At 41.2% G+C, this 18,411-nt stretch overlaps 1 protein-coding gene across 1 annotated transcript in view; it reads right to left on the bottom strand.

Annotated features, from left to right (window-relative positions):
• Positions 1 to 460: 460 nt before the first annotated feature.
• HSPB8 (heat shock protein family B (small) member 8) overlaps positions 461 to 18,411 on the bottom strand; it is a 57,780-nt gene continuing 39,829 nt past the window's right edge. Inside the window, exon 3 of the mRNA XM_056537219.1 lies at positions 461 to 998. Coding sequence (XP_056393194.1) covers positions 839 to 998 — 160 coding nt within the window. The 3' untranslated portion in view covers positions 461 to 838. The remainder of the gene's footprint in view (positions 999 to 18,411) is intronic.

Below are 18,411 nucleotides of genomic sequence, written 5' to 3'. Positions count from 1 at the left end.
GTCATCACGTCGTCGCGCACGCCGTCCCGTCATCCAATAGGAGCGCGTGCGTAGCGACGTGATGACGGCGACGTGATGACGGCGACGTGATGACAGCGAGGGAGAGCGTGGATCCCGGGGAAGAAGACATCCGGAGCGTCGGGGACACCACAGGGGCGCAGCAACAGCAATGGAGCGACATCCAGGGCAGCGGTGACGGGCGGTGACGGGTCCGGAGCAGCGGGGACACGTGAGTATTACCTCCTATCCAGTGGTCTTCAACCTGCGGACATCCAGATGTTGGAAAACTACAACTCCCGGCATGCCCGGACAGCCGTTGGCTGTCCGGGCATGCTGGGAGTTGTAGTTTTGCAACATCTGGAGGTCCGCAGGTTGAAGATCACTGTTGGGTGCAGAATCTTTTTTTTCTAGATTTTGCACCTTTAAAATTGGGAGCGTCTTATATCCGTCCTATAGGGCGAAAAATACGGTACTATAGTAACTTTTTAACTATAGTAAAAAAAAAAATGTTGCTTATAATGACTAAATTATGACTTATTTGCATTTTATTTGAAGGCCTCAGTTAGACAGCTCTTGACTACACAGCTATGTAAAATGTACGTGATCTGAAATAAGTATTGGGCATGAAGTCATCCAGCTGTCACTGCATCCAAGACATATGAAGTGCATGTAATGCTTCCAGAAATATTGTATGTCTATGTCTAGAGTGGAACTCTAACAAGGCTTCTTTATACATACATCAAAACATACAAGATACAATGTACTCGTCTGGGTCACTAATGCAGTTTTGTGTGGAATTCAAGTGAGATTCTCCAGAGGAGGCTTTCCTTGGCTTAGATTAGGAAGAATTCACTTCTGTAGGATCGAGAGGAAGCTCATAGGTGTAAGTGTCATCTCCCTGCTGATGGTACGAAGGGACCAGCGGTGCTTCAATTATAAGTAGGCCTTCCGGAGAAAGAGAGGCGAACACCGTCAGGGGATCCACTTCTGAGGGCAATCTAAAAAGAAGCAGGATATGTACAATAATGTTAGAAACCCCATAGTGAACAATTCGTCCCCTGTGAGAGTAATAGCAAAGTTGTGTCACGTCAAAACAGAACTCGAAAGAAGAATAAATATGCAGCGTATTACCAGCATGTACATCTGCAATGTATACTTTTAAAATAGAATTTTTATCAGGAAGTAAATAAATGGTTAGTAGATACTCAATATTGATCACAGACCACAACATGTATTGCTAGTGACATTTAAAGGGGTACTCTTGTGAAGACAACTCCTGCTCCGTCCTGCCCGGGCTGCAAAAAAAATGAAAATAAATCATCCCTCACCTTCCTGGGTTCCCGCGGAGCGCCACTACAGCTGATCGGTCCTCCGGTCCATCTTCTTCATACTTCCGTGTGAATGAAGCGTCACATGGCGCTCAGCCTATCGCCGGCCGCTGTGATGTTCTGCCTCGGCCCATAATAGGCTGAGCACCATGTGACGCTTCGTTCACACGGAAGTATGAAGAAGATGGACCGGAGGACCGATCAGCTGTAGTGGCGCTCCGCGGGAACCCAGGAAGGTGAGTGATGGTTTATTTTCATATTTTTTGCAGCCCAGGCAGGACAGAGCAGGAGTAGTCTGCACTAGAGTACTCATTTAAAGGGGTACTCTGGTGGAAACTTTTTTTTTTTTTTAATCAACTGGTGCCAGAAAGTTAAACAGATTTGTAAATTACTTCTATTAAAAAATCTTAATCCTTCCAGTACTTATTAGCTGCTGAATACTACATAGGAAATTTTTTTCTTTTTTTGAACACAGTGCTCTCTGCTGACATCTCTTTCCATTTTAGGAACTGACCAGAGCAGCATATGTTTTCTATGGGGATTTTCTCCTACTCTGGACAGTTCTCAAAATGGACAGAGGTGTCAGCAGAGAGCACTGTGCTCATGATATCAACAGAGAGCTCTGTGTTCCAAAAAGAAAAGAATTTCCTCTGTAGTATTCAGAAGCTAATAAGTACTGGAAGGTTTAAGATTTTTAAATAGAAGTAATTTACAAATCTGTTTCACTTTCTGGCACCAGTTGATTAAAAAAAAAGTTTTACACTGGAGTACCCCTTTAAAGTAATGTGACATCAAAGTAATATAATAAGCAAAAGGCAAAAAAAGCTATTATATTCTAATTTCAGGATTTTTGAAAATAGTAAAAAAAAAAAAAAATATGGTGACAGTCTGGGAGAAATTATCACTTATGAAGGCTGACCGCCATAAGTGTCCAACAAATATAGTGTGCATAGAGAACAATTGCATTGTCTATTTACATAGCTGTACCTACAGATATAGCAAGTGGCAAACAAACAGCCAGGGCATGCTATGCCATTGGCATTTCTGTGCTACTTATGTACCGCACTGTTCATACACTTAGTACTAAAAGAGCTGCACTGTGCAAATAGCATACTTAGATGTGATATAATAGCTTCTTGACCAAAGTTAACTATACTTTGCCCATTTAATGTATTTTACCTTTTTCATTGGTAAATATCATTATTACCACTTTTATAAAAAAAATTACAAAGATTATAAATGTTATAGTATCGAAATAAAAACTGGGCTGTGACATGTTCCTATGGGCAAATAGATTCAAATTTATAAATCTGGGCAAATGGCTATACAAGGTAGCGCAGAATCAACAAAATGTGAAAGTCCAGCTAGCTTCCGTGCATGGGTTCGCACCAAGACTCTGTGTGTCCCAACTGTGAAAATGAAGATGAGATGATCCGGCAGTGGGAAATGTAGCAGCTTTATTAGAAATCCTTTTTTAAAAGACAGCATGTGAAAGCTCCACACCTCAACAAGACTGACACGTCTTGACGGGTTTCGAGCGCATGCGCTCGAAACGCGTCAAGACGTGTCAGACTTGTTGAGGTGTGGAGCTTTCACATGCTGTCTTTTAAAAAGGATTTCTAATGAAGCTGCTACATTTCCCAGTGCCGGATCATCTCGTCTTCATTTTCACAGCGCAGAATCAACACAGAAATAAGTCATGGATATATTAAATAGTCAGTTTTATCCTCATACTATTAATGCATTATACAAAATTATGATTCAATATTTCTGCAGAACTTAACTGAAGGGAAGCTTCACTTTGGAGTCATTATTAAGCCATGTTTACTTAATGAATTGTTGTCCGTTTTGGGCCATAAAAAACGCCCAAAATTGTATTTTTACTGCCATTAGTGCACACACACATTCATTTTGAGGCTGTAATTCTTGACATACTTTTTTTGAACCCATCACAGTTGGAAAGACATCTTTATTAATTGCTATTAAAAATGACTTTTTCTAGCCATTTTTTCATAAAAATCAGCCATTTTTTTATGGCTAAAAATATCAGCCTGAAACATTTGGTCCTAATTTATCATTCTTTCTGAGACAAAACCTAGGGTAAATTGCCCACAGCAACAAATCACAGATCAGGTTTTATGTCTCTGGTAAAATAAAAGCTGAGCTGTGATTGGTTGCTGTGAGAAATCACTCAAGGTTTTGTCTCAGAATGGGGAGAATTTCTCAAAGCATGGTGCCGTTGCCCATAGCAACCAATCAGATTGTTTTTGGGCTGCACCACTCTTCTTCGGCACAGGATTTAATAAATCTCTCTACTTGTGTGAAAATGGCCTCTGCCTTATATTACAAAGTTGGATATTTGGCACCTCCAAGTGTGTACAGTCCAGCAATAACCCTATATGACTGCAAAGCAGAGTTTGAGTTGATTTTTCTGTTCCGCACACTTATGATCAGATATTTCATATTTTATGAAAAATAATGGGAGAAATATATCACGCTGTCTTATAGTAAAATTCTCTTTGTTGCCCACAGCAACCAGAGCTCAGCTTTTTGTCAGAACTCTTTAAATGGGTCAGATCCAAAAACATTTTATATGTTGTTACTGATAAAAATAAAGACCTTTTGTAATATAATTGTGTAAACATTTTTGAATATTTAATAAAGAAAACAGCCTCTAAAAATCCCACCACTAGGGGTCCCCATACCTACTAGGACACTAACCAGTCCTGTGGCAGCATCAGGCATGTCCGTGAGTCATGGACAAGAGATGACACCTAGACAAGACTGCATGAGCAGACACACCAATCACCTTCCACCACCACAAGGGAGGGACACGCCCCCTTCCCTGAGAGGATTTCGAACACTGTGAGCCAATAAAAATAGATATTTTTATAATAAATATAGGTGATAGGGACATAAAAATTAGATGTACACGGTCAGGATTAGGTACTGATTAACATATTACAATTTTTTTTTGTGGAATCTCACAGGTATGCTTTAAGATATGAAATATGAGCTCTGATTGGTTGTTTTCCGCAACAAACAGAATCGTATTATACATTTTACATCTTGATGAGTCTCCCCCCCCCCCAAAGGTTTTTATATCGATGAGAAACATGTTCTTTTCCGGAGAACATCTCCGTGCATCCATACAAAGCACATTCTAAACACTGACTATATAAATAGAAGGCTGGAGTTTTTCTATAATATTTATACACCTCTATCTCCTCAAATAGAAGTCTATGCAGTTTTAGCTCTACTGCTGATAATACTTATTTTCTCCCAGAGGTGCAATTTTAAGTTAAACATATGAATCACAATCCTATCTCTATTGGAGCCTCTTCAGTAAAACCTATCATCTACTACTATCCTTTGTCTGCTAAATGCCAGTTTCACACAAGTGTAATTGATTGATGAATGGCGTATGGCATATGCATAGCATAGACTGGCACTAATAATAAAGGGGCAGAGAATATCGAGAGTATTTTACATATAGGCAGTAAAATGATGTGTACGTACAGTGTATGGGAATGAAGCAAATGAATGTATTCTCTTTTTATACTTCCATACGACAATGCAAATAATACTTATTTGCATTTTCTTGTATAATTCTCTTTCTGATCAGACATAAGATGTCTAGGAACGGAGTACCCCTTAATTTTTTATTTTTTTTTTAGGAAGCTGAATAGGTCTTAATTGAGGCATTATGTGAAATTAAATATATTTCAAATGCACAAGCATTTCTAATAATGGTTACAACCCACTGGTTACAACTCACTAAAGTGTGTCAGGCATACTCCGTTCAACTACAGTCTTCCTGGTCTGTCTAGGAAGTACTGGCTAAGTTAGTCTTCACTGCACATGTAAGTAAGGGGGAGTGTGTACTCTTATAAGGTAACAGCAGGGTTACTGCTCAGAGAGGAGACCAAGAAGTGATAAGATCCATGGGGGAAAAAAGATGTTAGTTACTTTACTTAAAAACAGCACGTGTAATTCTTTACATACAGTGGGTATCAAAAGTTTGTGCGCCCCAGGTAAAAATTTGTATTAATGTGCATAAAGAAGCCAAGGAAAGATGGAAAAATCTCCAAAAGGCATCAAATTACAGATTAGACATTCTTATAATATGTCAACAAAAGTTAGATTTTATTTCCATAATTTACACTTTCAAAATAACAGAAAACAAAAAAATGTAATTTGCAAAAGTTTGGGCACCCTGCAGAATTTATAGCATTCACTGCCCCATTTGCAAAGCTTAGACCTGCCAGTGTCATGGATTGCTCTCAGTCATCATCTGGGAAGACCAGGTGATGTCAATCTCAAAGGTTTTAAATGCCCAGACTCATCTGACCTTGCTCCAACAATCAGCACCATGGGTTCTTCTAAGCAGTTGTCTAGAAATCTGAAACCGAAAATAGTTGACGCTCACAAAGCTGGAGAAGGCTATAAGAAGATAGCAAAACATTTTCAGATGTCAATATCCTCTGTTCGGAATGTAATTAAGAAATGGCAGTTATCAGGAACAGTGGAAGTTAAAGCAAGATCTGGAAGACCAAGAAAAATATCAGACAGAACAGCTCGCAGGATTGTGAGAAAAACAATTCAAAACCCATGTGACTGCACAATCCCTCCAGAAAGATCTGACAGACACTGGAGTTGTGGTACACTATTTCACTATAAAGAGATACTTGTACAAATATGCTCTTCATGGAATAGTCATCAGAAGAAAACCTATTCTACCTCCTCACCACAAAAATCAGCATTTGAACTTTGCAAATGAACATATAGACAAGCCTGATGCATTTTGGAAACAAGTTCTGTGGACCAAAGAGGTTAAAATTGAACTTTTTGGCCGGAATGAGGTACGTTTGGAGAAGAAGGGGAACAGAATTTAATGAAAAGAACCTCTGTCCAACTGTTAAGCATGGGGGTGGATCAATCATGCTTTGGGGTTGTATTGCAGCCAGTGGCACAGGGAACATCTCACGAGTAGAAGGAAAAATGGATTCAATAAAATTTCAGCAAATTTTGGATGCTAACTTGATGCCATCTGTGAAAAAGCTGAAGTTAAAGAGAGGATGGCTTCAACAAATGGATAATGATCCTAAACACACCTCAAAATCCTCGGGGGATTACATCAAGAGGCGTAAACCGAAGGTTTTGCCATGGCCTTCACAATCTCCTGACCTCAACATAATTGAAAATCTATGGATAGACCTTAAAAGAGCAGTGCGTGACAGACAGCTCAGAAATCTCAAAGAACTGGAAGACTTTTGTAAGGAAGAATGGGCAAAGATACCTCAAAACAAGAATTGAAAGACTCTTGGCTGGCTACAAAAAGCGTTTACAAGCTGTGATAATTGCCAAAGGGGACAATACAAGATATTAACTCTGCAGGGTGCCCAAACTTTTGCAGACGCCATTTTTTTTCCTGTTATTTAGAAAGTGTAAATGATGGAAATAAAATCTAACTTTTGTTGACATATTATAAGAATGTCTAATCTGTAATTTGATCCCTTTTGGAGATTTTTCCATCTTTCCTTGGCTTCTTAATGCACATTAATACAAATTTTTACCTGGAGTGCCCAAACTTTTGATCCCCACTATCTATGTATATGGTACACATCTGATTGTACCAACTTTGCTTCGTGAAACAACCACTTTAAAGGGGTACTCCGCCCCTAGACATCTTATCCCCTATCCAAAGGATAGGGGATAAGATGTCAGATCGCCAGGGTCCCGCTGCTGGGGAGCCCCTGGATCGCCGCTGCGGCACTGCGCTATCATTGCTGCACAGAGCGAGTTCGCTCTGTGAGTAATGACGGGCGATACAGGGGACGGAGCAGCGTGACATCATGGCTCCGCCCCTCGTGACATCACGGGCCGTCCCCTTAATGCAAGTCTATGGAAGGGGGCGTGACGACCACCACGCCCCCTCCCATAGACTTGTATTGAGGGGGCGGGCTGTGACGTCACGAAGGGCGGAGCTGTGACGTAACGATGCTCCGGCCCCTGTTTAGCCCGTCATTACGTGCAGAGCGAACTCGCTCTGTGCAGCAATGATAGCGCAGTGCCGCAATGATAGCGCAGTGTCGCAGCGGCGATCCTGGAGCTCCCCAGCAGCAGGACCCTGGCGATCTGACATCTTATCCCCTATCCTTTGGATAGGGGATAAGATTTCTAGGGGCAGGGTACCCCTTTAAGGAACAACCTTTGGTAGCATTTCTTTAGGAAACGTTCTGAACCAAACAGGTACTTTGTATCCCACATATTGCAGGACCTGGGGGGAAAGTACATGGCACAGGAATTAAAAGAACGCTGAATAGGTAATCCATGTGTAATGTACCTCTACCCAGCCCTGTACCAGGCATAACACAATGTGTTCCTTTCACAGAGCACTGTGCTAGTCACCCTACTTCAGTTTCTTGGCTATCATAGCAGTGATGGCCCAAGGGAATAAGTAACAAATGAGATATGTAGGAATGGAGCTGTAATAAAAATCCAAATACTGTTTATTTATTAATGTGTGGCATTTGAGTATGCACCAGCTGACTGTTATTCATCTGTAGCATCAAATGATAGAATCTGAGCTCGCTTTAGCCATTTTTAACATCGCCAACATTTTTTATGAGTCAGAAGACATGGTGACAAGCTAATGGAGCTATGATAGTCATCGGCCTAACACCATCTGCAGTAAGATAATACATTGCTCAAACATATAAAAACTAGTTGACAAACCATCATAAGCATGCACCAATATCTGCTCAAAGATAGGGTCACACGTAGCGTATACGATGCGTATTTGATGCATGCGTATTTCATACGTATGCGTATTTGATTCATATGTGTATTTCAGTGCTAGCCAAGTCTGTGGGAATAATAATAAACACCCATAGATTTTGCTAGCACTGAAATACACATATGCATCAAATAGGCATGCATCAAATGCACAGCGTGACCCTACCCTTATTCTGTCATATTTAACTAAACGAAAAAATCCTGCATGCTGCATTTTTTGTTCAGTGTACTATGTGGAATCTGTGATGGAGGCCCCCAACAGAGCCGTTAACCACTTAGGGACCACGGGCGTACAGATACGCCTTCGCTCCCGGGTACTTAAGAACCACGGGCGTACCTATACGCACATGGGAATTTCTGTCCCCGCCGTGTGCGCCGGGCGGGGACCGGGGTAACTGCTGATATCAATCAGCAGGCACCCTGCTCAAATGCCCAGGGGGGTCATCAGATTTGCGCCAATCCCGGTTCATACGGGTCTATGGTGACAAGGAAAATAAGGGGGATCGGGGTTGTCCAAGACACCCCTGATCCCACTGAAGGGATAGTAGTGAGGTGGCAGGGGCGCCACCCCTCCTATCCCTGCTATTGGTCGTATTGAAGCGACGACCAATAGCAGATCGGGGGCGGGGGGGTTAACTTTCGGTTTCCCCGTCACAATAGGTGGGGCAGAACGGGGAAACCGAGGAGGACCTGCGCCGAAGATCCACTTACCCATCGGATGCGGCAGCGGGCGGGGATCGGTGGCAGAAGAGGATGGCAGAAGAGGACGGCGATGCAGCTCCCTGGATCCTACGGAAGCTGGTGAGTTGCCTAGCAACACCTGGAGGGCTACAGTCTAAGACTATACAGTGGTCTCTAAACTGTAGCCCTCTAGGTGTTGCAAAACTACAGCTCCCAGCATGCCCACACAGCAGTTTGCTGTCTGGGCATACTGGGATTTGCAGTTTTGCAACATCTGGAGGACCACAGTTTGGAGATTACTGTGCAGCCATCTCTAAACTGTGGCCCTCTAGATGTTGCAAAACTACATCTCCCAGCATGCCCTTTGGCGATCAGTACTTGCTGGGAGTTGTCGTTTTGCAACAGCTGGAGGCACACTAGTTGGTAAAATACTGAGTTAGGTAAGTTAGGTAGCTGTTGCGAAAGTACAACTCACAGCATGCATGGTCTGTCAGTTCATACTGGGAGCTGCAGTTTTGAAACAGCTGGAGGTTTGCCCCCCATGTGAATGTACAGGGTACATTCACACGGGCGAGTTTACAGTAAGTTTCCTGCTTGAAGTTTGAGCTGTGCAAACTCCTAGCGGGAAACTCACCATAACTCGCCAGTGCGAATGTACCCTAAAAACACTACACTACACTACACTACCACAAAATAAAGGGTAAAACACTACATATACACCCCCTTACACTGTCCCCCCCAATAAAAATGAAAAACGTATTGTACGGCAGTGTTTCCAAAACGGAGCCCCTAGCTGTTGCAAAACAACAACTTACAGCATTTCCGGACAGCCACTGACTGTCCAGGCATGCTAGGAGTTTAGCAACAGCTGGAGGCATCCTGTTTGGGAATCACTGGCGTAGAATACCCCTAGGTCCACTCCTCTGCAATCCCTAAATTAGTCCTCAAATGCGCATGACGCTTTCTCACTTCGGAGCCCTGTCGTATTTCAAGGAAACAGTTTAGGGCCACATATGGGGTATTTCCGTACTCGGGAGAAATTGCGTTACAAATTTTGGGGGGCTTTTTCTCCTTTTACCATTTATGAAAAGGAAAAGTTGGGGTCTACACCAGCCTGAAAAAAAATTACACTAACATGCTGGTGTTGCCCCATACTTTTTATTTTCACAAGTGGCAAAAGGAAAAAAAGACCCCCAAAAGTTGTAACACAATTTCTCCTGAGTACGGAAATACCCCATAATACTTGAATTTAATGTGATATTTTTTACTGAAAAGACAAATGTCTGCATTCATAAATGAGAATACTGTTTAATGATGTTTGTGAATCAGACACAGAATACAATGAATGCCTCTTTCAACTTTTCTAAGTTTATGTGCTTAACAATTATTTTTTCTTCCCATATTATAGAATTGACATCAGTCTATAATTAACACTTTATGATCTTTGTCATAGAACTTTATAGCCTATGTCTAGATCTTGCAAAGTTTATTAATAAATACAGTAAAGAACTGACTACAGTACCTAGAATACTGCTATCTGTATTGAGGTATTGCATAAGTACTATGCATAGCATCTTGATTTAGCAGGGAGGGGGGGTCCATTGTTTGTCAAATAGGAAAATAGGAAGTCATATAGAGCAGTATGCATGCTCGGGAATAGGTCTCTTGGTCCATTTACTGCTCACATCTTATTGACTACAGAGTAAGAATAGTATCAGAAAGTCCTGTAAATGTAAGGATTTTCTGACACCATCCTGTATTTTTTCTGTTGGATTAAAGGACATCTGCAGCAAAAACAATGTATTCCCTATCCACAGGATAGGGGATGTGTCTGATTGCGGGGGGTCCGAACTCTAGGACCTCTGTGATCTCCTGCATGGGACCATGGCTCTGAAGCTGCTCTCCCGTGTAGTAGTAGACGTGTTGGCCGCAGTATGATGCTGTAGCCGACACGCCTCCTCCATTTAGTTCGTGCAGCGTTCGTGCCTTCCCGCCTCTCCCATAGAGCTGTTTGGGGAGGGGGCGTGGAGGGGGTGTACCGTCAACCTCAGTGAGATCCACGCTACGTGCATTAGCCTTCGTATAGCGCGGCAATGCCGTGCCCCCATTTAGGAGATCGCGGGAGGTCCCAGCTGTCGGACCCCCGCGATCAAACACTTGTCCCCTATAATATGGATAGGGGATATGTTGTTATCGCTGCACATGTCCTTTAAATCTTTTGTTCCATTTAAGAACATGTTGCATACTGGGTAAAGCTGGCTGCGCTATTACCATGGCTTCTATTTTATGTTATATTTCAAGTACTAATAATTGACAGATAGATTTGAAAATGTGTGGGTGATGTCAATAGAAATGTGTATGGACTGCTTTTATACAAGCTTTGATTTTAGGTTGGATGGACCTATAGTACAGGGGTACTACATTTTTTCCTGTCTTTGCAACATCTTCTCTCACAAACCTTTTTGCCTCATTCCTCTCTTCCTAACAAAAGTACTGAAGCATAAACACTGTGAATGCTCTGAATAGCTTCTTTTCTATTGTGTGTATCTGTATTACAGCACTTATGGGCACATTTATAATTTGGCCTAAAGTCTTTCATAACCCCTTTATGATGCAGGAAAGTTTCATATGTGGGTTTTCATGTTTTCAAAACCTATGCCGAGGGAAAGTTGTCCAGTTGCCCATAGCAACCAATCAGATCGCTTTTGCAGAGGCCTAGGTTAAAATGAAAGCAACAATCTGATTGGTTGCTATGGGCAACTGGGCAACTTTTCCTCTGCACAGGTTTTGATGAATCTCCCCCCATAATGCCCCCATTTTTTTTTTTTTGCAGGGCCAATTGTACTTTGTAAGGTCATCCTGTATGTTATCATAAAATAAATAAAAGTAATATTGATACATTATCCGAATGTGCATTCCGCAGATTGGTACAATTACACCTACACCCAATTTGTATAGTTTCAGTTATGTTTTACTACTTTATAAAAAATGTTTTACTTACATTACAAAAAAATGTTTTACTTACATTGTAAAAAAATTAAAATTAACAAAAATATTGAAAGTATGCCACCCCCTCCCCCCCTTTCCGAGTGCAAATGTCTTGTGTCTCAGCCCTGTTATTTCCTCAGGAGACTAAAGTCTAGTGAGGCTAGGTATTGCTAATGTCAGGCAAACCTCCTACAAATAGGACACATACCAGTCACTGGTCCTGCTTATAAGAAAGTAATTCCTGAGTCTAGTTCCTTCCCTGCTGCAAGGATAATTGTATCTACATTTCTGTACCAAGAGGGATTCCTTCAAGCAGAAAGAGAGCTGAACAAGGGCCTTGCTGAGCTGGCATTACCCCATGGTTATTATTTAAGAGCCGAGTTATGTGCTCTCAAGTCACCCAAGTGCAATCAAAAAGTGAAAAAAGTGTTTACACAAAAACCGTGCACGAGGATGTAGTCCACCACAAGCCCTTCTCTGAAAGGAGAGAGGCCCCCAGTAACCCAAACCCTGCGCCTCCGGGCACCTGCAATGTTCCCGGTACAATGTCCTCTTTCACCGAAGCTACTCAGGGACTGAAAGTGCTTATGGCGAACAACTGGGCATAAACCAAGTTGTCATTGAGGAGCCTGTAAAACTGGCTTGGCATTCCTGCCGAAGCAAGGATGCCCGGGGCATGGCAGGAAGGTGAGGAACATAATGGCCACAAACACCTTCCCTAGAACCCCAGGAGGGACACCCGGAAGGGCTACCGCACCCTGACCGATCCTAGTGACATATAAAGAACACAAAACATGGACACAGGGACAAAAATACATAAGTAAATGTGCACAGTGTAATACTGCCCGGACTGACCAAATCTACAAAAATTCTTAAATTTTTTTTTTAGTTTTTTTCCCCATAAATTGTCTTATATGATGTATTTCTAATTAAATTCAATTACATTTCTTTCATTATTTGTGACTATGGGGAAGATTTATGACAATCTGTGCAGAGGAAAAGTTTAGCAGTTGCCCACAGTAACTAATCAGATCGCTTCTTTTATTTTAAAAAGGGCCTCTCAAAAACGTAAGAAGGCATCTGATTGGTTGCTATGGGCAACTGATCAACTTTTCCTCTTCATAAATCTCCCCCTATGTATATGTTTACTAGCAGGAATTTATTTGTAGGCTAATTTAGTATGGTATGGCTTGCGGCTTTTTCTCTGGTGCAGATTTAAATTAATAGTAGCTTTACTTATATAGGTTTTGTTTGTTTGTGTTTGTGTAATTTGGTTTCTTTAGTGCTTGGCTATATTTTGAGTTTAAAGGGGTACTCCCGTAAAAAACTTTATTTTTTTTTTTTTTTAAATCAACTGGTGCCAGAAAGTTAAACAGATTTGTAAATCACTTCTATTAAAAAATCTTTAATCCTTCCAGTACTTATTAGCTGCTGAATACTACAGAGGAAATGGTTTTCTTTTTGGAACACAGAGCTCTCTGCTGACATCATGACCACAGTGCTCTCTGCTGACATATCTGTCCATTTTCAAAACTGTCCAAAGTGGAAGAAAATCCCCATAGCAAACATATGCTGCTCTGGACAGTTCTTAAAATGGACAGAGATGTCAGCAGAGAGCACTGTGGTCATGATGTCAGCAGAGAGCACTGTGTTCCAAAAAGAAAACCATTTCCTGTGTAGTATACAGACCCAAAAAAGTACTGGGAAGATTAAGATTATTTAATGGATGTAATTTACAAATCTGTTTAACTTTCTGGCACCAGTTGATTTAAACCCCTTTAAAGATAAACAGCAGGAGAATCCGTGAATTTGAACTGTGTTTCTGTCTCAGACTGCTGTTTACTGCCGTGCGCCCATCTCTACTAAGCTAAACTATAAAGATGAAAAAAAAATTGAAAAAGGGGAGACTAGTTAGACTGAGCAGTCTTTTTTTCTGCTTTCAGTCTTCTGCGTTTCTATACTAAAGCCTGTCCAATTTATATGAATGGGTAGCGCTGCAGTTTTTTTGTATAGGGCAGTGTTTCCCAACCAGGGTGACTCCCGCTGTTGCAAAACTACAACTCCCAGCATGCTCGGACAGCCAAAGGCTGTCCGGGCATGCTGGAAGTTGTAGTTTTGCAACAGCTGGAGGCACCCTGGTAGGGAAACACTGGTATAGGGAGTAGTCCGACAGGGTAAAACAGGCTTGGGGATGCAGCACTGCACCAGTATTGTCACCCATCCTTTCTCAGGAATGGTAGAGGTCCCAAAGCAGACCCCCAGACATAATAAAGTGATGACATATCCAAGTGATACAAGATGGAAGTGCCCCTTTAACAGAAAGACGGCGATGAGGTCATTGTAGTAATTTGTTCATATAAATCTATACATTAAATTAAAATAGGGAATACTTTGGAAAAAAAGAGACCTTAGGTCTAAAGTAATGAGTATTTTCCTCAAGGGATAACAGAAGGCATTCTTAATCATGTACGGGCTACAAAGATCATTTCACCTTTGATCATTTGAGCCAAGGGAAAATAATTTTATGCATAAACTATGAATAAATAATATTTGTAGTATCTGGGCGCTAGTAGATACATGATATGAAAAGAATGCAGCTCAGCAAACGCAATGCTCATCTGCATGAGCTCAAGGTCCTTTAGAGGAGGGAAACAATTATTGTAATAAACATGTCGCGGGAAGCTATTTTGCTGCTGCGTGCTTGATATACAGCGCTATTCCCTCCTGCTTTTACTTTCCATCAGGCACACATCCTCCCACCGAAAATTTCCACCTTTCTTACAAAACATTCCATAAAAGAACCTAAACTATTCATTACACATCTTTTAGCAAAATCCCAATTGTTCTAATCACTGTGTTGAGGTTTTGTTTGTAACCAGAAGGAGTTCAGCACGCTGCTCTCTGAAATATATTAAAGGGGTACTCCGGTAGAAAACATATATATATTTTTTTTAAATCAACTGGTGCCAGAAAGTTAAACAGATTTGTAAATGACTTCTATTAAAAAAAAATATTTACCCTTCCAGTACTTTTTAGCAGCTGTGTGCTACAGAGGAAATTCTTTTCTTTTTGAATTTCTTTTTTGTCTTGTCCACAGTGCTCTCTGCTGACACCTCTGTCCATATCAGGAACTGTCTAGCAGGAGAAAATCCCCTTTGCAAACCTATGCTACTCTGGACAGTTCCTGACACGGATAGAGGTGTCAGTAGAGAGCGCTGTGGACAAGACAAAAAAGAAATTCATAAAGAAAAGAATTTCCGCTAAAAAGTACTGGAAGGGTAAAGATTTTTTAATAGAAGTCATTTACAAATCTATTTAACTTTCTGGCACCAGTTGATTTAAAAAAAAAATGTTTTCCACCAGAGTACCCCTTTAATAAACTCCAGAGTTCCCAGTGCTCTTAAGATGACCATGTCCCTGGATATAGCAACATTCACATGGTAACTATTAAGAGGGAAAAAGCTTATGAAGGTCATGATAGACTGGTATGATATTACCTATGAAAGTTAGACATTTGCCTGCAGACTTTTCCTTTAATAATGATTTGTACCATATACTATAAGCCTTTACAACATATTTTGTATTTCTGTACAGAAGTTGTCACCCTCAGGGGCATACTTATAGGGGGGTGCAGACATAGCAGTTGCACCCAGACCCCAAAGCCCCTCTGCCATATAAGAAGGTACCAGTATTATAAAAAGCATATGGTAGACAGGGTACCCTGTTACAGATTTTGCATTGGGGTCCAGGAGCTACATATTATGCCTCTGGTCACCATTCACAACTGTCCCCCTCCCCAAGAATCATACAATCTAACTTCCTTTGCTCCGTCTAACGCCAGTTCCATTAAAAACAAAAAACTTTACAAGGATTCTTGTCAATGTAACATATTGGAAGGTGTCAAAAGCCAGAGCTTGATAAATGTGGGTGGCCCCATCCTTTTTAGGTTCAGAGGCAGTTTTTTTAAAATTGCGGCATACTTTGGGAATGGCATTTTTTTTAAAAGAAATTTTTGGCATCTTTCCACCTATAGGAAAAAAAACACATGTATTTTGGCTTGTTTTCAGCATCCCCCCGCCCCCCCATTCTTTCATAGAAATCCTTAAAGGGGTATTCAAGGCCAAAACTTTTTTTTATATATCAACTAGCTCCGGAAAGTTAAACAGATTTGTAAATTACTTCTATTAAAAAATCTTAATCCTTCCAATAGCTATTAGTTGAGTTGTTGTTTTCTGTCTAACTGCTCTCTGATGACTCACGTCCCGGGAGCTGTGCAGTTCCTATGGGGATATTCTCCCATCATGCACAGCTCCCGGGACTTGACATCATCATTGAACAGTTAGACAGAAAACTTCAGAAGCTAATAACTATTGGAAGGATTAAGATTTTTTAATAGAAGTCATTTACAAATCTGTTTAACTTTCCGGAGCCAGTTGATATATATAAAAAAAGGTTTTGCGTGGAATACCCCTTTAAATGGGCACTGTCATTAAACCTAATTTGTGCTATTGCACTCCTTATGGTAAAAAAAAAATAATCTTTCTAATTTACTTTGTTTAAAAAAAAAAAAAAAAAAGTTAAGTTTACTTTGTTTATCTGTGTTTAAAAAAAAGCTGTCACTAGGTGTCTCCCTACTTGTCCAGAGCCCATTTCCCCCTATCTCTTGCACAGACTCCTGCTGGCCTGGCAGAATCAAGGAATGCAGTTTGGAGTGCTGAGGGGTGTGTGTGCAGCTTTAGCCAATCATAGCTCATCTCACACACTGAACTGCTCTGGGCTGTGTGTAGCAGAGTGAGGAAGTCCTTCCCTGTATGGCTTCAGATGATGTCCTGCTTGCTGGGGAATGCCCCCATTCTTAGGGGGTATTCACACCCCATTTTGAGACTATGGGAACCGGATCCGGCTGGGGGGAGTGAAAACCGGTCGCTCCCGTATCCCATCTGGACCCGGCCCGTATCTTATTCATTACAATGAGCCAACCAGAGTCATATAGGGACTCCGGTCGGCTAATTTTTGCCCCATATTTTTGCCCGGTTTTTGACTGGACCTAAAACAGCGGCATACCATGGTTTTAGGTCCGGTCAGAAAACTGGATACGGGGAAAAAATTAGCCAACTGGAGTCCCTATATGACTCCAGTCGGCTCATTGAAATTAATGAGATACAGGCCGTAAAACGTAGTGGGAACCCAGCCTTAGCCTATTAGGATGGGGTTGGTGAAGGGTAAGGTGACCCTCTTGCACAAACATGACAATGGACATTTTATTCCACAGGAGCACAATATTGTTTTTTTTTTTTTTTGCCGCTATGCATATGTGTTGTCTCATTGTAGAACTGATAAAGGGCACATGGCATCCACTTGGGGACAGCCATGTGCCCTTTAAAAGAAAACTACTTATATGATGAATGAATACTAACACAAATTGTACCCAACGTTCCATATGCTGCTAATATTTTACAATAGATACTGGCTCCTAGCTGCCGCCTTTTCACATTTATCTGATAAATGGAGGCATCCTGAAGAAGCCATTTAAAATTAGTTTTTAAAATCAATATTTTCTTCCTCCATGATAGTTTAGTGTGTTAGTATCGAACAGACCTGGGCCTCCCAAATGCTTTGATTTATATACGTCACTATGTACAACAGATGCATCCTATGGTGTAGTCAGGAAGTTCTAAAGAATTTAAATCACTTTTATCTCCCTCTTTTATGGCACCACTTGTGAAGGATGCCCTATTTGCTGTTGTAACTAGAAATTGAAACAGATGGATTGAAATTATTCAACGTTAACTTTTTCAGTGCCGATGAAATGCTTTAAAGGAAAACTACTGCATAATGTTGTCTTTGTACAAGATTAAGATGAGAGGGGATTTTAGATTGCGAGCCCCAATGGGATTTTAGATTGCGAGCCCCAATGGGCACAGGGACCAATCTGAGTGAACATGTCAGCTATGTACATCAGTGTTTCCCAACCAGTGTGCCTCCAGCTTTTGCAAAACTACGACACCCTGCATGGCCGGACAGCCATTGGCTGTCCGGCCATGCAGGGTGTCGTAGTTTTGCAAAAGCTGGAGGCACACTGGTTGGGAAACACTGATAAACATAGTACAAATGCAGACGGGAAAGTGTATCACCAAATTAGGTACATTTCTTGATATATCTTTACAGCAGTTGGAGCTTGGATTTTCTGATACAGAGCTACAAGTGCTCTTCACAGAGAAAAATTATAAACTCCTAGCTGACTGGAGCCACCACTAGAGGCCGCCATACTGCATACTTTTTTTTATACATTGTCCTTATACAAAACTTTTGACACCTCACGGCCTGAATGTTCAGGCACTGTCAGAATAAAAAACTTTTTATTTGTTTTACATCTTGGCAAAAAATTTACCTTACCCGTATACTTTATAAAAAAAAATAGCAAATTTTTATAGAAAAAGACTTCTAAAAAAAGTTACCATCCATAACATAATCCTCTCTGGCTGCAGTATCATTTATGTCCCAGTTGAAGCCCATGTTGGGGCAAAGTCAAGGAAGTGATTAGTCCTCCCCTGTGCTCACTCCAGTCCTGTCTATCAGACTCCAGTAACTGGATGAAGAGACTTTGCACAGCACA

Source organism: Hyla sarda, chromosome 1 (genome assembly GCF_029499605.1).
Source record: "Hyla sarda isolate aHylSar1 chromosome 1, aHylSar1.hap1, whole genome shotgun sequence".
Taxonomy (NCBI): Eukaryota; Metazoa; Chordata; class Amphibia; order Anura; family Hylidae; genus Hyla; species Hyla sarda.
Note: the sequence above shows the minus strand (reverse complement) of the source record. Positions and strands in the feature narration are given on the sequence as shown.